Below are 24,160 nucleotides of genomic sequence, written 5' to 3' on the forward strand. Positions count from 1 at the left end.
TTTTAGCCGCAAAGTAAGTCTGTTTAATGGCGAATCAAGCAAATAAGAATTTGTTTTATTTATTTTTATTTTTTCACTAGTACGATAATGTTTTTCAAATCCTGGAATCCCAGCTGAAGTATGATTTTATTATTTTGGATATAAAATGTATTTATTTCAATTCATTATTTTTAAATTTTGCTTTAATTTAATTATCTGAAAGGAGGACGATACTTGTTAATCATTGTAAGAAAACTAAACAAATACACCGTTATATCATTTGAGTAAGTTTTAAGATATTTATCGGATTGTTATCACATCAATCTACTACACCTAATAGTTGGCTACGCTTTTGAGGTTCTGCTGAACCTCGTCTTCAAGGTATCTTGACAGAGCTGGGTTACTGATATAGAAGAGACTCCGATAACACGTATGTTTTCCGAGTCCTGGAATAGCAATTGAGTGAGTTTTTATTATTTTGTATTTTATATTATTTTGTATATAAAATAACATATTGATTTCTAATCACTATTTTAAAATTTTTGCTTTTATTTTAATTTAATTGTCTGAAAGGGGAGCGATACTCGATTAGTCATAATATTTTCAGACCTGTAGAAAGAACTGGGTTACTGGTTCTTGTACCACACATGAACCAGTAACACAATTCTGTTCCGACTGGGTAAAGCAGAACTTTGAAACGTAGCCAACTGTGTAAATTGATTGTAAAGTGTAAATTGATGTGATAACATTTCAACAAGCATCTTAAAACATCTTATTCACTTGATATAACAGTATTTATTTCGCTTAACTTATTTTAATTAATTATCATTTAAATTATTAAGCAATAAATAAATATTAATAAAAACTGATAAAAAAAAGTCTTTTAATTGGGAATTCATTTCTGAAATCCGTATGTCTGGTTGAGTTTGAAATGAACTGAAAAATTAAATTTATAGATCACCTTTGGAAAAGTGTGTGTGTGTATATATATATATATATAATGTGATGTAAAAGTTAGGCAAAAGTAATAAAAATAAATAAATATGAATATCTATTCTTCTCCTTTCTATTATATAAGCTGGTTAAGCTTGCATTATGTCAGTGATGTGGCTCTGATCAAGAGTGCTGTCTGTTCTATAGATTATTTCTCGCTGCATAAGGACCACTGCCATGCAAATCCTCTGCATTGGTTGATCTATCGGAGAATGGAAGGGTGGTTCGGTTCTTCGATATTTCCGCCTTTGCGATGATTTGTATGACGATTGAAATGCAGCGATTCCATGACCATTATTGGCCTCGTGGTCCTCTTTCTATATGGGGCATAATGGTCAGTCTATTATTTTGATATTTTAGTTTTTTGTAGTTTCTTTAACCACTTTTTGGTGATATTTCACGTCTTTTGGAACTGGTACCTTCGAGGGGGGGTACCGCTAAATTATATATAATTGGCATTATTTTAAATTTACATCGTTTTTATTAATTGGGTTTAATTACTAAATTATACAGGGGATTATCGACTACCTTTTTGTCTTATCTCTACTTTCCCTTCCCTGTTTGTTTATTTTATATTATTTTGCGTTTCGTTTAGCTCTGCATTTTTGCCGTACTACTTGCTGATGTTTTTTTTATTTTAAATATCATATTTATTTTAATTATCAGATATATATATATATATATATATATATATATATATATACAGTATTATTATTATTTTTTTTTCCATCGGTTCGTCAACGTTGGTGAAATTAAATATTCAGAGTTAAAACGAAAGTCTAAAAAGAGGGTAGCTTTCGTGTGTCGTCCTCAAGTTGGTCTGAAAGTCCTTCTGGGAAGTAGGTTAATATTTAAAGGAAATGAGCCTTTAGTGGCCTGTTGGCACTCTAGTTGTTATTCACAAGTATTAAAAACATGCGACTTGGCACCCAAGCTTGCAAAAAGTCGACTGATCATGAATATTAAAAATAACTGGAAGGATTTTGTTGGAGCTATTCAGTTGGATAATATACCACCAAAATTTTATTGTTTGAATTTAACTTTAAGGCTTGTGTTTACCTTACTTGAGGTGAACGCGAAGTTGCATTCATTTAATGTTTGAGTTCTGTCTTGGATTATCACCAACTATACTTTATTAATAATAATATGGTTTTTGTTATTTGAAATTGTGCCCTTTTGGGTAGCACGTGGAGATAATTACCGAACTCCTGAGACTTGATGGAAAAGACTTGGATTCGAATCCCTGAAATGACGCGATAATTTTATAGGCTTTTTTCACAATGTGGCTGAGTTATTCGGGCTCGGGAGGGCTGCATGATCCCCCCCCCGTGAAAATCCAGGTTTTTCAACAGGTAAATCGACCATAGAATACATGCAATTTACAGACGATATACTGATGCCTCATGGCTTAGCAGCTTTGATTAACGCCTAACACGCAGGACATTGATTGAATAGGACGCGAATATGATTGAAGTGCTTCCAACACAACAAGCATTGCAGACCATGCGGATCTCAGAGATGAGACTTGAGAGACTAGAAGTACAGTAGAACATCGATTATCCGAACTAATTGGGACCACGGTTGTTTCGGTTAATCGAATAGTTCGGATAATCAAACATACATGAGAATACTCAGTTTATACGAAAAAAAGTGTAATTAGGCCTACAATTAAATTATTATAGGCACGGTTATTACTGCTGTATTTTGAAATACGAAGTATTATAAAAATAATTGATTTAGGAAGTGGTTTGTAAACAATAACCAAAGCGTTTTGAAGAAACAATATACAGTAGACTCTCGATTTTCCGGGATAGATGGTAAAAAGAAATTTCCGGATTATCGATTTCCCGGTTAATTCAAAAATACAGCAAGTCCCCGACATAAGTAAGAGTACATTACAGGACTTCTTACTTAAGTCGAGTTTTAAGAACTCGGCAATGACTAATATAATATTGCTACTATATACCTGATATGCCAAAATTACAAAAACCACATAATATCCTCAGAAGAATGAAGAAAAATAGTAAGTAGCCGGAGTGGCACATAAGAAAATAAAACATAAAAGGAAGAAAAAACGCATGTTATTGTACTGTAAGAACTGATATGTTTCGTAGCCTTGGCTATTATAGTTGACTTCATTGGTACCGATCCCTTCACCGCTTCCCGTATTTTGTCTGACGTAACGTAAGTCCGAAACTACGTAAGTCTTGGACTTACTGTATCGAAAAATGTTCAGCAACCTACGTAAAAAGTATGGCGATAGATAAAAAACGAAAAAACTTACCACGCACTACTCGCGTGTCCAATGCGATGCTTCCCTCTATTTTTTACGATGTCCATTTTAAATCGAATAGCTTCCCTTTAATTTTTACAATGTCGCGTATGGTTTGGTCACCAACATTTATAATGGTACATTAGAGATTTAACAGAATTATTCAAACTTTTGAATAATTTCAAGTTTTTGTTTTATTGAAAGCAAAACTCTTGCGTTTGCCCATGATTTTCGCGATTTCTAAACAAAAAAAAAATCGACATCCCTGACATAAATAACGAAACAAAATTTGTCCTTTTGTGGTGCAACGAAACACAACAATCGACGCGACGCACTAAAACAAACTAAACATTTGCATTACCACGCGACTTTCTAAACAAACTAAACTAAAGATAATAGGTACACTAATCTCCCAATAACGACTTATAACGGCGCTTCTTGTCGCTTATTTGCGACTCGCAAAACATCTATTTATACATATTCTAGTTATTACTTGAATTTTATGATTTCTGGTCGATTTTTATTATTATTTTTTTTTTTTATTTGGAATTTTGAAGTGTCCTGGTTAATCCGGTGCCGGTAAATCGAGACCAGCCGTTTAACCAGTCTGCTGTATATTATATTTATTTTGAACTTACCTAATTGTTTTTCATAGTTTAAACTATAAATCATATATATTGCACACAAATAAGAGTACAACGAATCTTGGGAAGGTTTATTTTTTAAAATATTTAATGTTGAATGTTTCTTTAAACCGTGCGAGATTGGCTTTTTTTTGCGGCGAGGACTCTCATCCTCTCTAATAGCAGTGTCTCCGTATAACTGCATTCAGGCTGTTGCAGTTTCTAGCGCAGTGAAGGCCTCCGTAAGTGGGCCCGCTTATTCTTTGTCATCAAAATCACCTTGGTTAAAGTCAGCACGTTCTTCATTCTGGACTAATGCAACAATTTCGTCTTCCGTTAAAATATGACATCTAGGATCATTAGCATCGTCGTTTAACCATGTTTCTGTATCATCTTGCCCACATTCGGAAAACCCGGAAATCCCTTGAAATAAATTTATAATTTCACCTACGTCTTCATTCAAATGTTGCACATGTGTGACTGTCTCTTCGGCAGCACCCCAACATTTATGCCATGGCTTGCCTTTTTCAGATTTCCCCCCGACAACATGTTCCAGGCATCTGCTAACATGTAGCAACAATCCTTAATGTTGAGCTTCTTTGAAAACTCAACCACGCCTTCTTCATCTCCCTCTGGTAGAGTAAGCGACACAAAACTTGTTTTTTGTTCATCTTTTTTATTTTTTCTATAACACCTTGATCCATTGGCTGCAGCAGGGCTGTAACATTTGGCGGTAAAAACCTGACAATGAAGTTCTCGTCAATTGAATTCAGTTTTTCAACAGGAGGGTGGGATGATGCATTATCGATAATAGGCAGAACTTTACTTGCTTTATCCTCATTTTCTCGATGCCTCTTCACACTTGGAATCGTGGCTAAACCAATCCAAAAAAATGTTGGAATTCATCCAAGCATTTTTCTGTGTTTTGTATCGTACTGGTAGGCAAGTTACACCTTTAAAGCATCTTGGATTCTTGCATTTTCCAATCACCAACAATGGTAAAACATGCTTTTTTACTTGCATTTGCACACAACATAACTGTAACACGCTGTTTGTTAGGTTTGGAACCCGGAGCAGCTATTTCACGTCGCGATGCAAGTGATTTAAGAGGCAGTGACTTCCAATTAAGACTAGTTTAATCTGCATTGTAAACGTCATCCTTGGAAAACCTTTCTTCCACCGCCATTTTCAGAAAAGACTTAAAGTTTTTTAACCCTTGTATTTAAAAGTTTTTAACTCCTGTAATGATAAACGAGGACTATTTCTGCTATACTGCATATATCTTCGAACAAATAATCAGAATCGAATGCATTAAGCGGCAGGAGTAATATTTCAGCATAACAACCAGTGCGCTAAAAGTAGATACTGTAATTTGGGGGGGGGGGGGCACCGTGGTTCGAATAATCGACGTTCTACCGTATTTTCTTTTCTCTTCAATTCATTACTCTTTAAGAGACTTGAAACATTAGTTATAAATAAAATACTTTAATCTTTCTATATATTAAAATAATTTTCCTCCGAATGATATTTATTCAGCCAGTAGGAGAAGAGAGATGCGGGTTATGTGGTAATATGTAACAGAAGCTTGTTTTACTGTGGTAAAACAAAATTCTGTTTCACGGAGTACCATTCTTGATCTGCATATATAACGTATTTATTTAAATAAACTAGATGCAACAAGGCATAACATTTTAAGAATTTAAGATTTATATCTATATAATATCGGTGTAGATACACCATAGACAACTCTAAAAGAAAAACTACGATCGTAGTGTGAAAGGCACCCACCGATGAAAAGCTTTGAAACGGTGCCGTCTGGGTGATGGTGCCTACCTAGAATAAGTGACAATAATCTTCTCTATTAGTGTTAGCGCTACTTATTCGAGGTAGTGCGCGCATTTTAGCCGCAGTAGCTCTTGCGCCAAGAATTTCTAAATCAATCAATCGAGGTATAACCACTCTCCCATTTTTTTTTTTTTTTTTTTTTTTTCTTCATTCTCTCTCTCTCTCTCTACTGGCACCCGATTTACATCTTTCTCTTCACTGTAGCCAGGGTGTGGGATTAAAATTATTTATTTATTCTTTAATTATTTTATTATTATTATTTTTATTTTATTATTATTTTATTTATTTATTATTTTTTATTTTTCCTGAAACCTGCGTTCTGCACTGTTTCCGGGTCCTGCCCTGGAACTAGGAGCAGCTTTGGCTCACCTTTTCTTCTTTCTCCCTCTGTGCAGGATAGATAACCACTCTCACATTTTTTTTTTTTTTTTTTCTCTCTTACTCTCTCTCTGCTGGCACCCCGACTTACATCTTCCTCTCCACTGTGGGATTAAAATTATTTAATTATTCTGTAATTATTATTATTTATTTATTTATTATTATTTTTTTCATTTACTTAGCTTCATTTTTTTTTTTTTCTACTCGTGCTCTGTTCTGACAACTGGGATGTGGACTATCATTGGTGCCAGACAGCTCTCCCTTTTTTTTTTTCCATCACAGGGAATTTATTTTATTTTTCTTATTTTATTTAATTATTTATTTTATTATTTTATTTATTTATTTTATTTATTTATTTAATATTTTCTTTTTCACCACGGGGAATTATTATAATTATTTATTTGTTTATTATTATTTTATTTATTTATTTTTTATTTTATTTATTTATTAATTATTATTTTTTGTCTTTTTTGCACCACGGGAAATACATTTTGTTTCTGTTTTTAGTTTATTTAATTTTTATTTAATTTTTTATTATTTTTATTTTTTATTTTTTTTCCCCTCTCTGGAGTGGGCCCCCAGAGAAATCTGGCCCACCTTTTGGCAACATCAGGTGGTTCAGAGTCTCGTATCGAGACAGTACGTGCTCCATTGGGACTGGCCCACCTTCCCGTGGTGTGGACGAGCACCCAGAATAGATCTGTCCAGGTGACTGATGCTTCTGGGTAGCCAAGAGGCCAGAACAGAACAACAGAACACACACACAATACACACAAACCGATGTCACACACATCTGGCCCATTTGTAGTGATACTGTTCTTCACAGAGATACGAGGCGGAGTTGAACTCACGTTCTAGGAGCCGCCCTTTACAAAAACACATGTCCACAATACATGGTAACTCGTTGTGAAGGATGAGCACAATATGAGATACAGATGAAATGATCCTTTCACACTACGATCGTAGTTTTTCTTTGAGTTGTCTATCTACACCGATATTATGTAGATATAGTAACGTATTTATGTATTCATAGTTGAGGAATAGACACACAGAATCGAAAGCTTCTGTATTTTATTTTATCAAAAGAAGCGGCAGCGAGCAGGGGGGAGTGAATCCCCTTAGTAATTATTAAGATACTTATGGACGAAAATGACAGCATGCTTCCCACTTACTTCCATTACAGTTGTTAGCTTCCATTAAAATTACTTATCATCAACTTAACTGTTAAATTGCTCATCCTGATAGCGATTTGTCACTAATTTCTTTTATCAAGTTCCCTGAAGCTCAGCTGTCCTATGGTGAGTGGACACAACACCTAGATTATCACCTTATAACGATTCACACTTACTATACTTATGTGATGTATTTTACTAAAGAATTACTAAAAGAGAATTCAATTTCATTTCATTTTTATCTAACTGATATAAAGTTCAAAATTTAACAGGGGTTTCATGCTACGAAAAAGATATTAAATATCATTGTCAAGTAGGGCAAAGCCTTAGTATACGTGTAGCATAGAGCAAACGATTTTGCGTCGATCTCATGTTGTGGAGACACTTTGCAAGTTGCCCTGGTATTGCAGTACTTACTTCAAATAAAAGTGCGCAGCTTCGATGGAGAAGTATATTGCAATATATTTAAGAGCGTACTCTAAAACAAGGCTCCAAAAAGAGCCGATACGTAGGTTGTTATGTAATAACCATGTAACTCGCGACGAAGTGCCTCTACACTGCAGTGGTTCCCAGTCTTTTGTCACTCAAGTCACACTTTAAGTTAAAAGACGACTATTAATGGCATCCCGAAATAGTGATTGCTATTCAACTTAAATGGAAATTTTCTTAATCTCGCGGCACACAAATGTGCCGAGTTGGGAACGACTGCTCTATAGTGATCGATTCACTTAGTAGAAAATTTATTTTGATCATTGCTACTTACAGACTGAGGTTTTGCTTTACATACTTGTACAAGTAATTATTCAGGCTTTTATAAATGTAGAACGATATATAATATATCGAAAGATATATAACAATAAATAATGTATCAAAAATGCATATATATCTTAATTTCGATGTGGGGTGAAAGTTGATTATTAAATTTGATTATGCACTTTATAAATTTATGATAAAAAACTGAAATAATGCTCAGGAGCAGCTTTTATTATATTGTATCCTTAATAATCAAAGTTTCACTGAAGTTAAAATTTGAACATTTAGTTAAAAGGACTAAATATTTAGAGGAAGTAAAGTAATTTGAGAACTATTAATGGAATGAAGTACAAGTAATGTAATGCCAATCGTTAAACGATATTCATTTGAATTTATTCATGATCTGCAGTAAGGTTACCTGATATTCTTCAAAGGTGGCTATATACGACGTATAAGTATTGCTTAGTCCAGCAACCACTGTTATGGTGTTGTTCTCGGAACTTGCGTGCTCATCTGTGATCTGTAATTAGATGGAATTTTATGTTTAAAAGCAGGTGACATTTTGTTAAGTATGCTTGAAGAGAAGATAAGCCATCAATGAAATTAATTTAAAGCTCGCAATTCTTCATATGTAACTAAAGTACAGCTCAATATCGAAATAAGTCATATTTTAGGAAGGAATGACTCCTGCTTTATACATTGTTCGCATTATAACAAAAGCGTACTATAAATAGTCGTCGAACTTGATGCTTTTCTCTATTACGCTTAGATAAGTACGGCAGTTGCAAAAGATATGTGCACAGCCATGAGATAATATTGTTCTGCATTGATTGTTTTATTTTAGTTTATTTTATAGTTCAAAATCAACATCAGGTCTAAAACATTAAGAAAAAAGTTATGTAATATAGTTTAATGGTGACAATTCTATTACTGTTTGGTGCGTAATGGTCTTTAGCTGCCGTTGCCCCGTAAAACTTCTAATAACGATAACATAATGATGACAATCATTTATACGGTATTCCTTGAGCTGAAATGGAACAAATCTAGTTCAGAAATTCGTGTTTATGGTTAAGTATTTTATTTCAGTTTATAAGTTCATTAAGCCTTGTTACAATTTCCAGAATTAATCTGGCCATATTAATGTTATTTTATGTGTTTGTTTGTTTTGTGTTAATTTTCATGTGTGAATGGAGATGCAAAATACTCATTCAGTTTGTCAGCAACCTGAGCAGGATCATCAACAGTCAAACAATCGATATCGAGTTGACCAATTTGATTCTTCCCCTTCCTTCTAGTGTTTGCATAAGTAAAGAAGGCTTTGCTGTTTTTTTTTTTTGCAGCCTGCACCTCGTAATCTGCCATCTCTTGCCTGACCTCCTGTTTTACTTAATTACAGATGTAGTTTATAAATACCATAGGCTTCCGTGTCGCCCGATAATTTATATGTATTCCCTGCACTCTTCTCAGCTTGGAGTTTCATCAGTTCGTCTGGCATCCATTTAGTCTTGAAGAATATTTCTTAGTTGGTATGACAAGCTTGTTAGCTTTTATGATTAATTCCTTGAACGCTTCCCATTTAGAATTTACTGATGGTAACATCATCGGTTGGTCCCACTGTATATGGAATTTAAAAACTGTCTGAGGCCACTGTAGTCATATGTATGTGCGTATGTGTATGTTCCCTGTTTATGGCGGCCCCTATCTCCACCTAATGTCTCTGTGAGGAAATAATCCCTGTTCATTGAGCCTGACATAGTATTAATACACACTACAATACTGCAGTATGTGTTATCCATGTCAGGCCATTTTGCCACCAGGGAGCAGCTGTCCCAGGCCACTGTAGTCACCTTTACGAAAGCAAAACCCTCATCCTTTACCTTGATGGTAGTTACCTCTTTAAGTAAATCCCAAATCAATACATTGTGATCACCGCCACCTAGTTGGTATGACAAGTCTATGGTATTTATAAATACCATAGACTATGACGGAAGCCTATGGTATTTATAAACTAATCTGTAATTAAGTAAAACAGGAGGTCAGGCAAGAGATGGCAGATTACGAGGTGCAGATTCTTAATGCATGAATAATCGCTGCTGATAACACTACCCAACATGATTTTTACCTCCAGCAAATAAATGGTTGTTTCTGGTCAAGTTTTATGTATAGAATTTAAAATCAATCATAAAAAAATTCCTGTCACGTCTCAGTTTTAAGATATAGATAGATACTGGATTCGGTACAAAGATATCATTACTGTTTGAAATAGTTTTTAAACTTATTAACTTTTGGTTGGTTTTGTTTATTGGGCTAAAAGTTAAGCAAGTACATCATTACTATTCTTGCAATACAGTATATTTTGATTTTGATGCACTTTTCCAGACAAGTCAGTATTTTTATTAATTTTATTACACCATTCAACTGTTCAATATATAGTGTATGATAAACTACGCTACAAGAATTCACTTTCTGTTCAAATATACCAATTGGTTTTACTGTTTTTAGGTTAATGCATTGTTAAAATGGAGAAGACAAAGCACAGAACTTGTCAATCACCCAGACAACTTCTGCTATGTTTGTGGACACTTAACTCCAAAAAGTCAGAGGAAGAAATTATACAATGTCACAAAAGTTGCATATTCATTGTACTTCAGCTACAAGATCGGTGATTAAGAAAAAAATTGGGCTCCACATATCTGTTGTATTATTTGTACAACGAACTTAAGGTTGTGGTTATATGGCAAGCTGAGAGTATTACCTTTTGCCGTCCTTATGGTGTGGCGCGAGGCCAAGAATTATTTCAACGGCTGCTAATTCTGCATGACAAAAATAAAAGGTATTTCCAAAAAGAGCAAGTACTGCATCAAATATCGAAATATCTCATCAGCAATATCTCTTCTTCTCAGCTTGGAGAAGAAGGCCAGAAGAATTAGGCCAGTGCTACACGGTAAAGAATTGCCAGTACCCGTGCCACCAAAATCTTGGGGTATTGGAAGTAGTGATGAAAGTACAGAAGAAATCGTTCGTTTTACCAGATGTCGCGGAACCATGTACTTCACATGATTTGGACTACGAGCCAGAAAAAGAAAAGGTCCCACACTACATTGAACAAAAAGAATTAAGCAACTTGATCAGGGACTTGGGCTTACCCAAAGAGAAGGCTGAATTACTCGGATCCAGACTACAACAGTGGAACTTGCTCGCCAAAGGTATTTTGCAATGGAAAACATGTGTCTGCAAAGACGTCGTTTGTTCATTGATGCGTCAAAGCTAAGTTTTAAAGCAGTATTGCTTCATAATGGAAATACGTTACCATCAATTCCTCTTGTTTATGCTGTTGGCCTGAAAGAAACTTACGATAGTATGTCCCAGATTCTTGCTGCTATACGTTACAGTGCCTACTATGGTTGGAATATTTGTGGTGATCTCAAAGTGATTGGACTACTTGTTGGGTTGCAAGGTGGTTTTACTAAATACTGTTGTTTCATGTGTTTGTGGGATAGTTGTGCAACAGCCAAACACTACGTCATACAACACTGGGATAAGAGAGATGAATATATTCCTGGCAAATGCAATGTAAAGTTGGTCGATCCACAAAAGGTTTTTCTTCCCCTTTTACACATCAAGCTTGGACTGATTAAGAATTTCACTGACACTGGATAAAGAAAGCAGAGGATTCGCATATTTACTGAAAATGTTTCCAAATTTATCTCATGCAAAGCTGAAGGGAGGAATTTTCATAGGTCCCCAAATAAGAAAGCTCCTAAAACATGAAGGATTTCAAAAGAACCTGAATGATGTTAAACATGGATTCGTCGGAAATAGAAAAGAAGAGAACTATGAGCAACTGGTGACAAACTTGCTGAAACGTTACAAGAACATGGGGTGCCGAATGTCATTAAAAATGTATTTCCATCATTTCCATCTGGATTTCTGTCCTGAAAACTTAGCGGATGTCAGTGATGAACAAGGAGAGCGCTTCCACCAGGACGTATCTGCAATGGAAAAAGGTCGCTGGGACTCTGCCATGATGGGCAGAGTCCATCATGGCAGAGTCCCAGTGACCCTGCCATGATGGGCGATTACTGTTGGTTCCTTAAACGGGAAATCATTGAGTGGGAAACATGTCTAAGTAACATATATTGTTTGTAATAATTACAATCATGTATGCTGATATTGTATTAGCATTAGTAGAGGCATTTGATGCAAGAAAGCAAGCTTATGCAGCATCAGATAAAAAAAAAAAAAAAACACCACTTCCACTTCACCCCTCTGTTCGTTCAAAATATCTGTCCAGCTGAGCCTTAAACTTATTTAGGCTATCAACTTCCACGACAAGGGATGGAAGTCTGTTCCACCAACCAACCACCCGCTGGCTAAAGGCAAATTTCCGCACGTCTATCCTACATCTGTCTTTCCTCAATTTGAATTTATGCCCTCTCAGGTGTGATTATTCTGAGCGAGAGGAAGAATCCCATCAGCATTGAGCATGCTCAAACCATTCAAGGCTTTATACACCTCTATCAGATCACCTCGCTGGTGCCTAGTCTCCAGACACTGTAATTTGCAAAACTTAAGCCTTTCTTCTTAAGAGCACCCCTTTGTTCCATTCACTAATCTTGTTGCCCTTCTCAGTACTCGTTTCAGCAGCTCTACATCCTTCTTGAAATGAGGCCTCCAGACCTGTATACAGTACTCTAGGTGTGGCCTGACCATTGCTTTATACAAGGGAATAATCACCTCCTTATCCCTGCTAGAAAAATTCCTATATATCATTGACAATACACCATGAGCTACTCTTGCAGCCCGTCTGCACTGGTCAGAGAACTTCATATTTGCCTGCACAACCACCCCCAGGTCCCTTTCATTCTCTACCACTGTCAGTGTAGTACCACAGAGTTGATACGTTGCTCTGGGGTTGCTGTTTCCCATGTGTAGTACTTTACATTTGTCAATGTTAAACTTCATTTGCCACCTCTCAGCCCATCTGCTCAACCTTTCCAGATCCTGTTGCAGCAGCATAGTGTCAGTAGTGTCCTTGACAACCCTGCCTACCTTTGTATCGTCTGCAAACTTCGACTTTAAGCTTGATATACCCTCATCAATATCATTTATGAATACAGAAAAGAATAATGGACCCAACACTAAGCCCTGAGGGACTCCACTAATAACATTAGTCCACGACGAGCAGTGTCCATTGATTACCACTCTCTGTCTTCTCCCCCTCAGCCACCGCTTTATCCACAGTAGCAATTTGCCTCCAATGCCACACTGCTCCAATTTGTGCAGCAGTCTTCCATGTGCAACAGTATCAAAAGCCTTTCTAAGATCCAAGTATATAATATCAAAGTTATTCCCTGCATCCAGTTCCTTTGTGACTGCATCATAGTATCCAATCAGATTGGTCAGGCAAGACTTCCCCTTAACAAAACCATGCTGTGTCCGAGCTATAGCTGAAGTTTTGTCTAAATGATCCTGCAGTGCTTCTTTAACTAGTGCCTCCATTAATTTTCCTGGAACAGAAGTTAAACTCACAGGTCTATAATTACTTGTGTCAGCCTTTGATCCTCCTTTGTGAATTGGGGTGACATTTGCACATCTCCAGTCTGTGGGTACCTCCCCTGAGTCCAAGGAAGCTCTCATAATTATGGCTAAGGGTTTGCTTACTTCCTTTGCTGCCTCCTTTAATATAACTGGATAGATCCCATCCACCCCGGATGCCTTTCTTGTGTTTATTTTCAACAATTTCTCCTCCACTTTACTCTCAGTTATTACAAGATTCTCTAGCTTACTGCTAGAGTTGAATACACCTCTGGCTTTCCCCTCGCTAAATAACTCCTCATGTGTGAATGTCGATGCAAAATATTCATTTAGTTTGTTAGCTACCTGAGCAGGATCATCAACAGTTAACCCATCGATATCAGGTGGACCAATCTGATTCATCCCTTTCCTTCTTGAGTTTAAATAGGTAAAGAACTCTTTTCTGTTTTTCTTTGCATCCTTTGCCAAAGATTTCTCATAATCTGTCTTTGCCTGCCTAATCTCCTTTGTGACTTGGTTACAGACCAACTTATATCTATCATAGGCTTCCATGTCACCTATTAATTTGTATGTATCCCATGCATTTTTCTTCTCTGCCATATGTCTCATTAGTTCATCTGACAACCATTTAGGCCTGAACCTTGAACAATATTTCTTGGTTGGTATGTAAAGCCTGGTAGCTTCCAACATTAGTTCCTTGAATGCTTCCCATTTTGAATTTGCTGTTGGTAACATCATCAGTTGGTCCCACTGTATAGAATTTAAATACTGTCTCAGACATCATAGTCGCCTTTACGAAAGCAAAAACCCTTCCCTTTACCTCTGATGGTAGTTACCTCCTTGAGTAAATCCCACTTCAGCACACTGTGATCACTGCCACCTAGTGGTTCCTTTATCAGCAGATTCTTAATGCATGAAGAATCACTGCTGATAATCAAATCAAGAGTATTACTCCCTCTAGTTGCCTCCCGAACATGCTGGTGTAGAAAACAATCATCCAATAAATCCACAAAAGCCTTGCTAGTGTGTGAGTGACCAACCCACAAATTCCAGTCAATATCTGGGAAATTAAAATCTCCCATTATAAGACTCTCTGATTTACTGGCACACTCTATTTCCCTGTACAGTATCTTATTATACTCATCAGAGTCATTAGGCCTATAGCACACTCCTACTCTCAATTTTGATCTCCCAATGCTTGACACTTGACACACCAAACTGACTTGACACTGCACTGTCCAGCGATGTCCACTGGCTTCACTTCCTTGGATTTTATGTATTTCTAACTAATAGCATAACCCCTCCTCCCTTCCTATCCAGTCTATCCTTTCTGTAGACGTTGTACTCCCCAAATTCCAGTTCTGCATTCCTTATATCTGTGTGACACCACGTCTCTGATATCCCAACAATATCTGCCTTTGATGTTTTGAGCAATACCTCAAATTCATCAAATTTATTTACTAAACTCCTAGCATTGGTGTACACGCAAGTATACATGCACCTATTTCTATTCTTAGCTACCCTAACACAACCCATGTGTTTATTTGTACTGCAATGACTCCCGGCAGTCTCTGAAATATCCTGCATCTTGTTTTTCAGGCTTCTGCTCATTCCAATAGAAGCAGTGCAAGAATCTCTTTCACCTCTGCCAGTGGCTACTGTTAATCTATTCGTCTTTGTCTCCCCCCAAGCTAGCAGTTTTCCGACCCACCCAACACTGCCTCGATAGCATCAGCAAATATTCTTGCACCCTTTCTATTTAAGTGTATTCCATCCCTGTAGAAGCAATCTCTCCTGTTAACAAGTACAGTCCAGGCTGAAAAAAATTCTACCCCTAGAGCCTTGCACAATCTTTCAAGGGCCGAATTGTTCGACAAGGCCCTCATCACATACTCCCTCCTATCGTGTCTGGGCAGAATTGCAGACACTTTCAAATTCAACCCTATTTCACGGCTTTTTTTCAACAGTGACCTGTACTTGTTAAGCAATTCTGCCGGTCTCCTACTCTTGATATCATTAGTGCCAACGTGTACAACTATATCACCTTTTGTGCCCTTAAAAGATGATATCTGCTCTACAACGTCATCAACCTTTGCCCCTGGCAGACATACCCTGGTCCTGTTCCACCTATCCTTTTTACAAAGCATGTTCCGCGTTTCCCTGACAATAGTCACCTACAACTACTAGTTCCTTTGGGACCAGCGCATTCTGCCTTGGGGGGTTGCCGCTGTGTTGCGCGACGACGAAGTGCAAGCTCTGGCGTTGATGTGGGCAGCTGAGAGCTTGATGGGCCCCTCAATTTAGTTCCTTCGAGGGCATCCACCCTGTCCTTCAAGCTCTCATATAGGCCTATAAGAACGCTGAGTTGTTGCCTGATTTCGATACACTCCTTGCATCGTGCACACACAAAGACATCCCCCATGGCAATATCATGTCCCGTACCTGAATGCTCCACAAACATCATGCAAGCTATGCATTTTAGAAGGCTGTGATTCAGAAGGTAACTGCCCCCCTCAGTTCTCCTCTGAGCCACAGCACTTCCATTAGCTTGAGCCTTTTGTTTTGCTGCTCTGGTCTGAGTCATGTTTCTTTTAATTTAAATAAAATTTCAATTTCAGTTTATAACCCTATATTATCTCCCAACACAGTTATAACGGGATATATATTTTTTAGTGTCAAGTATTAATTATCTCCGAGTTCCCTTTATATAACTTCCGTATCAGTTATGTATTAATTAATTATGTTACGTTTGTAATCTAAGTCGGTATATGTATTTAGTTAAAAGTACAATTTAAATGCCAACGAAGTTCAAGAAGTTTAATAGATTTTACCGATCACTGAAAATATTATAACCTATACTATACTAACGTTATCTAGGTTCGATATATGACGATCGTATGACAAAGACAAAGGCGGGAAGTTACTAACGGTAATCTATGGATACTTAAGTATTAATTAACTTTCAAATCTCGCTATCTCAATTCAGAATAAACTAACGATCCTTACTAGGTCTATAAGCTACTTACAAAAAATAATTTGATGTAAAAAATATTCAATAAGCGGCTAAATATGGCTAAAAAAAAAACTTCTCGTTCAGCGGAGTTGCGACTTGTAACACGTGTATACTCTTACCGATACTTTTATGCAATTGCAAGGCCGAGTAAAGAATAAATACACCAAATTAATCAGAAAATCACAAAATAATGCTATACTGCTAAATTTAAATCAAAAGTTTTTAGAAAAACAATAATTTCAAATCAATAAATAAGAAAAATCCATTTAGCGGCTTTGAACACGTCTGGCCCCTACTAGCCTCGTCAGCAGACCTAAAATATAAAAGCAATTAATTTAAAAAATGCGTATATCTTTTGATGTAGACGTGACATAAGTAAAAGATTAATATTTTCATAATCAGGGCATTAATTTTGTTCAGAATAACCAACTTTCGTTCCAGAGGTATGACGAAAAAAAAAAAAATTGTCGGGTAGTGTAATCAGATGAGTATTACTTTCTCTAGCATGCTGCTGTAGAAAACAGTCATCCAACAAAAGTCTTCCTAATCTGTGAGTGAGCAATCCTCAATTTCCAGTCAATATCTTAAAAGTTAAAATCCCCCATTATGACACTAATTTACTGGCCCACTCTATTTCTCTGAACAGCTGTTGGCTGTACTCATCAGTGTCATTAGGCCTATAATACATACCTACTCTCATTTTTGCTCTTCTAGTGCTTCTGTCACACCAAACTCACTCAACGTTGCACTACCACCCATGTCAACTGGATCCACTTTTTTCTTTTCTTTTTTTCTTTCTTTTTTATTTATTTTATTTTTTTTTCAAATTCATCAAATTTATTTACTATACTCCTAGCATTTGTGTAAATGAAGTATACATGTACCTGTTCACTCTTAGTTGCTCTAACAGAGCCCATGTATTTGATTGTTTCATGATGATCCCCAGCAGTTCTTGAAATCCCCAGTACCATTCTTTCAGCAGTTAACCCATAAACTTTGTGGCTCAGTGTGATCCAACCCCTTCCTTCTACTGTTAATATAAGCATAGAAGTCTTTGCTATATATACATTTTTTTTTTTTTTTGCATTCTTTGCCAGAGACTTTTCATAATCTGCCTTAGCTTCCCTAACCTCTTTTGTGACTTGATTACAGACTAATTTGTGTACCATAGGCTTCTGTATCACCTGATAATTTATATGCATCCAATGCACTTTTTTTCTGTGCCATGTGTCTCAGTAGTTCATCTGAACATTCATTTAAGGCCTAATCCTTGAACAGTATTTATTTGTTGGTATGAAAAGCCTAGTAGCTTCTTTCGCATTCCTTACATCGAGCACATACAAAAACATTGGCAATATCATGTGCCGTTCCCGATAGCTCTTCAAACATCAAACACGCCGTACATCTCCTAATTCCGTGATTCGGAGGATAACTGCCCCCCCCCCCCTCAGTTCTTCCCAGAGCCAAGGCACTCCCACTAGCTTAAGTCCTTTGCTTTGCTGCTGTGACTCATGATTTTCTTTCAAATTCAATATAATTAAAAATACTACACTAAACAAATATATCTAATGCAGTAATAATAGTGTGCACTGGTTATACTATGAAGTTTACGCTAATAATTATAATTCGAATGTTCTTATTGTACACCAGTTTAACAGCAATAATTCTACGACCCCACCAAGTTTCCGTTATATGTATTAGGCTATACCGCTACGCTTTGAAGTTAATTTAATTTTAAAAAAATTATCCAACTAACGCCAACCTTATTGATTCGAACTTTAGAACTACCTGTTTTTGTAGCAGGTCATCTTAAAATCACAAATTAAAGAACTTACCGTTTTAACTGCTTCCTTCAGCCTTCTTCCAGACATTGTGCTACAAAATGAAAGAGTAAATACAAAACGAAAGTAAGTTTTTGCAGTGGTAATCTTCGAAATTGCCACACTAACATATGATATTCTTCGGGATTTTAATACTGAATTATATATGAAAAAAAAATAAGAGGACAGAAATCTTACTGCATACGCAGTAATATTTCCGCTTACAAGATTTTAGTGTTTGAACTACCCCTTACTGAAATGATCCATTTGGGATGTATGTAGTTCTTTTGTGATTATTATAATTTTAGAATACAGAACCGAGGCAACTATTGGTGGCTTTCTTCGCAATATGAGTTGATGCATCTTGTAGAAAAATCGGTTTTCTCCTCGCGCTGTTCACAATTGAGACTTTTTTCCCTAACTGTCCGGTAATATAAAATAAAATTGAAACTGATACAGAAAACAAATTGAGCAAAATATTGAATGTGCCAAACACAGTTGTAAACGAGGTTAGTACAGAGACAAGAATTCTTCAGCGAATGTGAAGCAAAATGCCTTTGGTAATGATATAAATACGGCATACATGAAACGTAGAATTGTTCTGGAAAATGCATAATCAAGTAACGAGATGTTAAAACTTTTAATATGAGTGCATTAATTCATATGTTTCGGGATCCTTTAATAACCTTTTACCTCAGTGGAGCAGATATCTTTTAGTGGGCATCGTCAAACATACAGTACATACATTAAAAAAAAAAAAAAAAGCATAAAATTTAACGAACAAAAAAAGATCAAAATACATGGCAATACAAGTATGACAAACGCGAGATTTGTGCAAAACAGCTGCCTAATAGTTAAAAACGTTTCGGAAATTTTGAAATAGCAGCCGAAGTTCACAGTACTTTGACGTAAAATCATGAATACACATGCGGGGATCTATTCAGTGCCTGGTCAACGTTTGATTTGGCCAAATCAGTTTGCAGAGGCTGCGAAATCGAGATAAATGGAGATATCGTATGTGCGCTCGTCGTTGTAGTGAGTTGTTTTCATGCCGCACTTGTCACACTGTCGCACTCCCAACTCCGAGACTCACATTTCGTGCAAAATATCATTTTTTGCTTGGCCAAAACAGCAAATTATATCAGTTTAGTGTGACATAAGCACTGGGAAAACGAAAATGCGTGTAGGAGTTAGTTATAGACCTAGTAACTGTAATGAGCATAACAAACAACTACACAGAGAAATAGAATAGGCCAATAAATAAGACTATCTTATAATTTGTAATTTAACTTTCCAGATATTTACTGAAACTGGTGATTGGTCACTCGCACACTAGCAAGACTTTTGTGGATTTATTGGATGACTCTTTTCGGAATACGGCAGCATGTTAGAGAGACAGCAAGAGAAAGTAATATTCTCGATCTGATTATCAGCAGCGATTCTTCTTACATCAAGAATCTGCAGGTGAAAGGTCCACTGGGTGGCAGTTACCACAGTGTACTGGTGTGGGATTTACTTAAACACATAACCTGTCTAGGTAAAAGGGAAGGGCTTTTGCTTTCGTAAGGGTGACTAGTGGTTTCAGGCAGTATTTAACTTCTATGCAGTGGGAGAAACTGATGTTACCAACAGCAAATTCTAAATGAGAACCATTCAGATAATCGTAGAATTTACTAGGCTTTTCATACCAACTAAGAAACGCTGTTTAAGACTAGGCTTAAATGGACGCCAGATGAACAGGATTTCTTAGTTGGTATAGAAAGCCTAGTAGCCTCCACAATTACTTGTCTGTAAACAAGTCGCAAAGGAGGTTCGGATAGCTGAGGCAGATTGAGAAGTCTCTGGCAAAAACTTCTTTACATATATTAGCAGTAGAAAGGAGCTGAATCACATTGGACTACTTGATGTCTGTGTTTTAACCACCTTTGAGTTTTAACCACAAAATGAATAGGTATTTTTGCATCTACATTCACTCTGGAGGAATTCTGTAGGGAAGGAGATGGCATTCGTTTATCAAATTTAAAAGGACTTTGACTGATTTTGTAGGAAAGTGGAAGAGAAATTATTGAAATCAAACAAAAAAAAAAAAAAAGCACCCAGGTAATCAAACCCTTAGCAATAATCATGAGAGCATCTTTGGATTCAGGTGGTTTCCTGTGGACTGGGGATATGAGATTATATCCCCACTTCAACAAAGGAGGATCAAAAGGTGATTAGCAATTACAGACTTGACAGAAGCTTAACTTCTGTTTCAGGGAAAATATTGGAGTCACTGATTCAAGTAATGCAGGGCCATCTAGACAGAAATGCAATTATACTACAGTAACGGCATGGATTTGTTAAGGGTAATGCCTGCACAATCTGATTGGATTCTGTAATGCAGTAACGGAGGAACTGGATGCAAAAATTAATTTTGATATCATATACTTGGATATCAGGAAAGATTTTGATACTGTTGAACATAAGACTGCTGTACAAATTGGAGCAGTGTGGAATTAAGGGAAAGTTGCAGAGATAAAGAGATGGGTGGGAGAAGATAGAATGGTTTTAATGGACACTGCTCTAAATGGAAAAATGTTATTAGTGAAGTTCTCCCGTGTTCAGCGTTAGGCCCATTGTTGTTTTCTCTATTTATTAATGATATTGATGAAGGCATATTAAGTTTAATGTCTAAGTTTGCGAATATAAAGGTTGGCAAGTTGGTTAATGACAGTCATCAGGGTGAGCTACTGAAACAAGATCTAGGAAAATTAGGTCGATGGGCTGAGAAATGGCAGTTGAAGTTTAACATTGACAAATGCAAGGTACTGCATATGGGTAGCAGTAACCTCAAATTAATGTATCGACTACTACCCTTAGCATAGTGATCTGAGCCGTGTGATTCACTACTTTTAGTGTAGTGAACTGACCTGTGGTACAACTCTTAGTTTAGTGAAAAATGAAAAAGACCTGTATAGTCGGGTAATTGTATAGTTATATAGTCAGGTAATTGTATAATTATATAGTCAGACACGAAGTTCCCTGAGTAGTGCAGATGGGCTGCTAGGACAGCTCATGGTGTTTTGTCAATGATATTCAGGAACTTTGATGCCTGGGATAAGGAGATGATTATCCCATTGTAAAAGCAATGGTTAGGTTACATCTGAAGTACTGTATACAAGTCTGGAGGCCTCATTTGAGGAAGGTTGTAGATCTGTTGGAATGGGTGCTGAGAAGGGCAACGAGATTGGTGAGGGGAACAAAAGGTGGTCTCACCAAGAAAGGTTCCAGTTCTGCAAATTGCAGCGCTTTAGGCACCTGCGAGATCATTTGCTTGAAGTGTTTAAGGTTTTATATGGGTTGTGTAAGCTCAGTGCTGATTACTCTTCTTTTCGGGACTACACTCGTGATGGACCATAAATTCTAATTGAGGAAGGATTATTGTAGGATAGTTATGCCGAAGTTTGCCCTTCAGTCAGCAGTTGGAGTATTGTTGGATTCCTATATGTAAAGTTTATTTTATTTATTTATTTATTTATTATTATTTTTTTTGCCAATGCTTTAGAGTTGCTTTCTTTCGTGATTTGCCACTACTAATACTATATCGATCTCATATTGTGAAACAAATGGCTGTGATTCTCTGCATCTTCTGGTATGAGCAAGCTGTGTTCTTTAGTTGTATTTTTTTTTTGTAAAGCGTGCCTTTATCTTGGTCGCCTTTTAAGAAATTATTGTGCCTTCACCGGTGGATAACTATTGCAAGACTTGATACATTAGTGATCACTATTTCCATAATGTGTGAGATGTCAAAAAAGTGTGGTACTCGAATTCAAGTAATTTGAAACTGACAGGTTTAATTGATGCTATATGAACATTATATACGTCGTGTAGCCATATCCATTTGTAGCAGTCAATCACATAATGTTGCATTCAGTATTACACAGCTGTTGCAAGTCTAAAGTTTATTGTCTCTGAACAACGAGCAAACATACGAGCCAAAAGTTTTTTTTTTTTTTTTTGGGCAGATTATTAAAATTTGGTGTTTTCTCATTGTTTCGATTGCGACGTGTAAACACGCACGGATCATACTGAAACGACTCGGACAAAAAGCCTAGTTCTTCCTTTCATAATCCGCACAAACTGACTGATCGAGCATGTCATAATTAGTCACAGACTCCATGTGCAGATATTAAGTCTTTGACAGAGACTGTGCCTTTCGGGGATTGTTTTTAAATAGTCAAAAACTTTGTCTCACGTATATCTGCCCACAGAGGAAGGGGTCAAGGATATTATTGGATCTAAACAACTAGGTTTAATTTGTTGAATTAGTGCATATAATACGGTTTATTAAGTTTAAAACAAAATTAATAAACCGTGTATGTGTGTGTATATATATATATATTTTATATCTATATAATATCGGTGTAGATACACCATAGATAACTCTTAAGAAACTACTATGGTAGTGTGGGGGGCATCATTTGCTCTATCTCATATTGTGCTCTTCCTTCACAACCCACACTACCATCGTAGTTTCTTAAGAGTTATCTATGGTGTTTCTACACCGATATTATATAGATATTAAACTCTTTCTCATAACATATTATGCCTTAAGTTATTTTTAAATATATATATTTTATATAAACTTTCACACAAAGCATATTTAAGATTTTGGCATCATTAGGCACAAAATTAAGAGTACCTATTGTTTTATTCTAAATATATGCAATATATTTCACATTTTCTTTCTTTTTTTGTACATACAGGCCTATATATAATTGGCTTTTTTTTGACGAAACGGCGTTGAAGTTAAAAAGAAGGGAAAAAAATCATTAAAAAAATATAGATTATTACTAATGCCGTTGATGCGTTGGCGGAGAGTTAAGCTAGATGCACAGCTTGATTTTGTAATCTTTAAAAAAATATAAATAATACCTGTTAAATTAGTTTTATTAATTAGATTTGTCCAATTTATTATACTTTTGTAATTTTAGATGACAAATTAGCACTTATGACGCCATTATTTAAAAGCATCACTGGGAATGCGATGCGAACGCGTACTGTTTGAGTTGTGTGATATTAGTGAAGTATCAAGTAAAGGAAAAAGTGACTATCAAGCAGACTACAACAAAGAGGGAGTGCAGGGCGAGCTACAAAAGTAACAATCGGCCGAAACGATAAAGTAATTTTTTCACCAGCTGAGATCGCAAAAAAAAAATCATTCAAAACTAATTGTTTAACGCTTTGTAAAGACCACCAAATTTGAAAATTTGACGCATTTAGCGCCATGATTTTTAAAAAATTTCCATTGGGGGTGAGGTCCCCCCTGTGAATAACGAAAGAATTGATAAGTGCATGTTCTGTTTCAATTCCAACATGAGTTGCATTTTTTATCTGTGGGCAAGATCACGGACAGCACTTAAATTCGATCCAGCATTCACATGCGAATTAAGTTTTTAAAGTGGAGGATGCTAGTAGCATATACTCTATACTGGAAGTTGAATGCTTCATTATCATTGAAATGGGATTACAAGATAAATTATCACATTTGAAAGAGATCAGACCAATAGCAGCTGATGGAATCTCGTATCTAATAGCAGCTGACGGAATCTCGTATCTAATTATATTGAAGTAGCAAGCAGTAAGAGGTCATAATAATGAAAAAAAAATTGAACTTGGAAAAAATCTCTGTAAATGTATTGATAGTTGTACTGGTATTATATTTATTTCATATTTCCAAAGAGCTGTAAATATGAAATAAATATACTGGTATTATATTTATTTCATATTTACAG

General features: G+C 36.2%; 1 protein-coding gene across 1 annotated transcript in view; it reads right to left on the bottom strand.

The window, feature by feature from the left end:
* Positions 1–24,160, bottom strand: part of LOC150081599 (neutral ceramidase B-like) — a 178,738-nt gene that overhangs the window by 26,930 nt on the left and 127,648 nt on the right. The window contains exons 13-14 of the mRNA XM_090380565.1: positions 18,402–18,441; positions 8,434–8,535 (exon numbers count right to left, since the gene is read on the bottom strand). Coding sequence (XP_090236691.1) covers positions 8,434–8,535; positions 18,402–18,441 — 142 coding nt within the window. The remainder of the gene's footprint in view (positions 1–8,433; positions 8,536–18,401; positions 18,442–24,160) is intronic.

Source organism: Mastigoproctus giganteus, chromosome 8 (assembly GCF_048544385.1).
Source record: "Mastigoproctus giganteus isolate SK-2022 chromosome 8, ASM4854438v1, whole genome shotgun sequence".
Classification (NCBI taxonomy): domain Eukaryota; kingdom Metazoa; phylum Arthropoda; class Arachnida; order Uropygi; family Thelyphonidae; genus Mastigoproctus; species Mastigoproctus giganteus.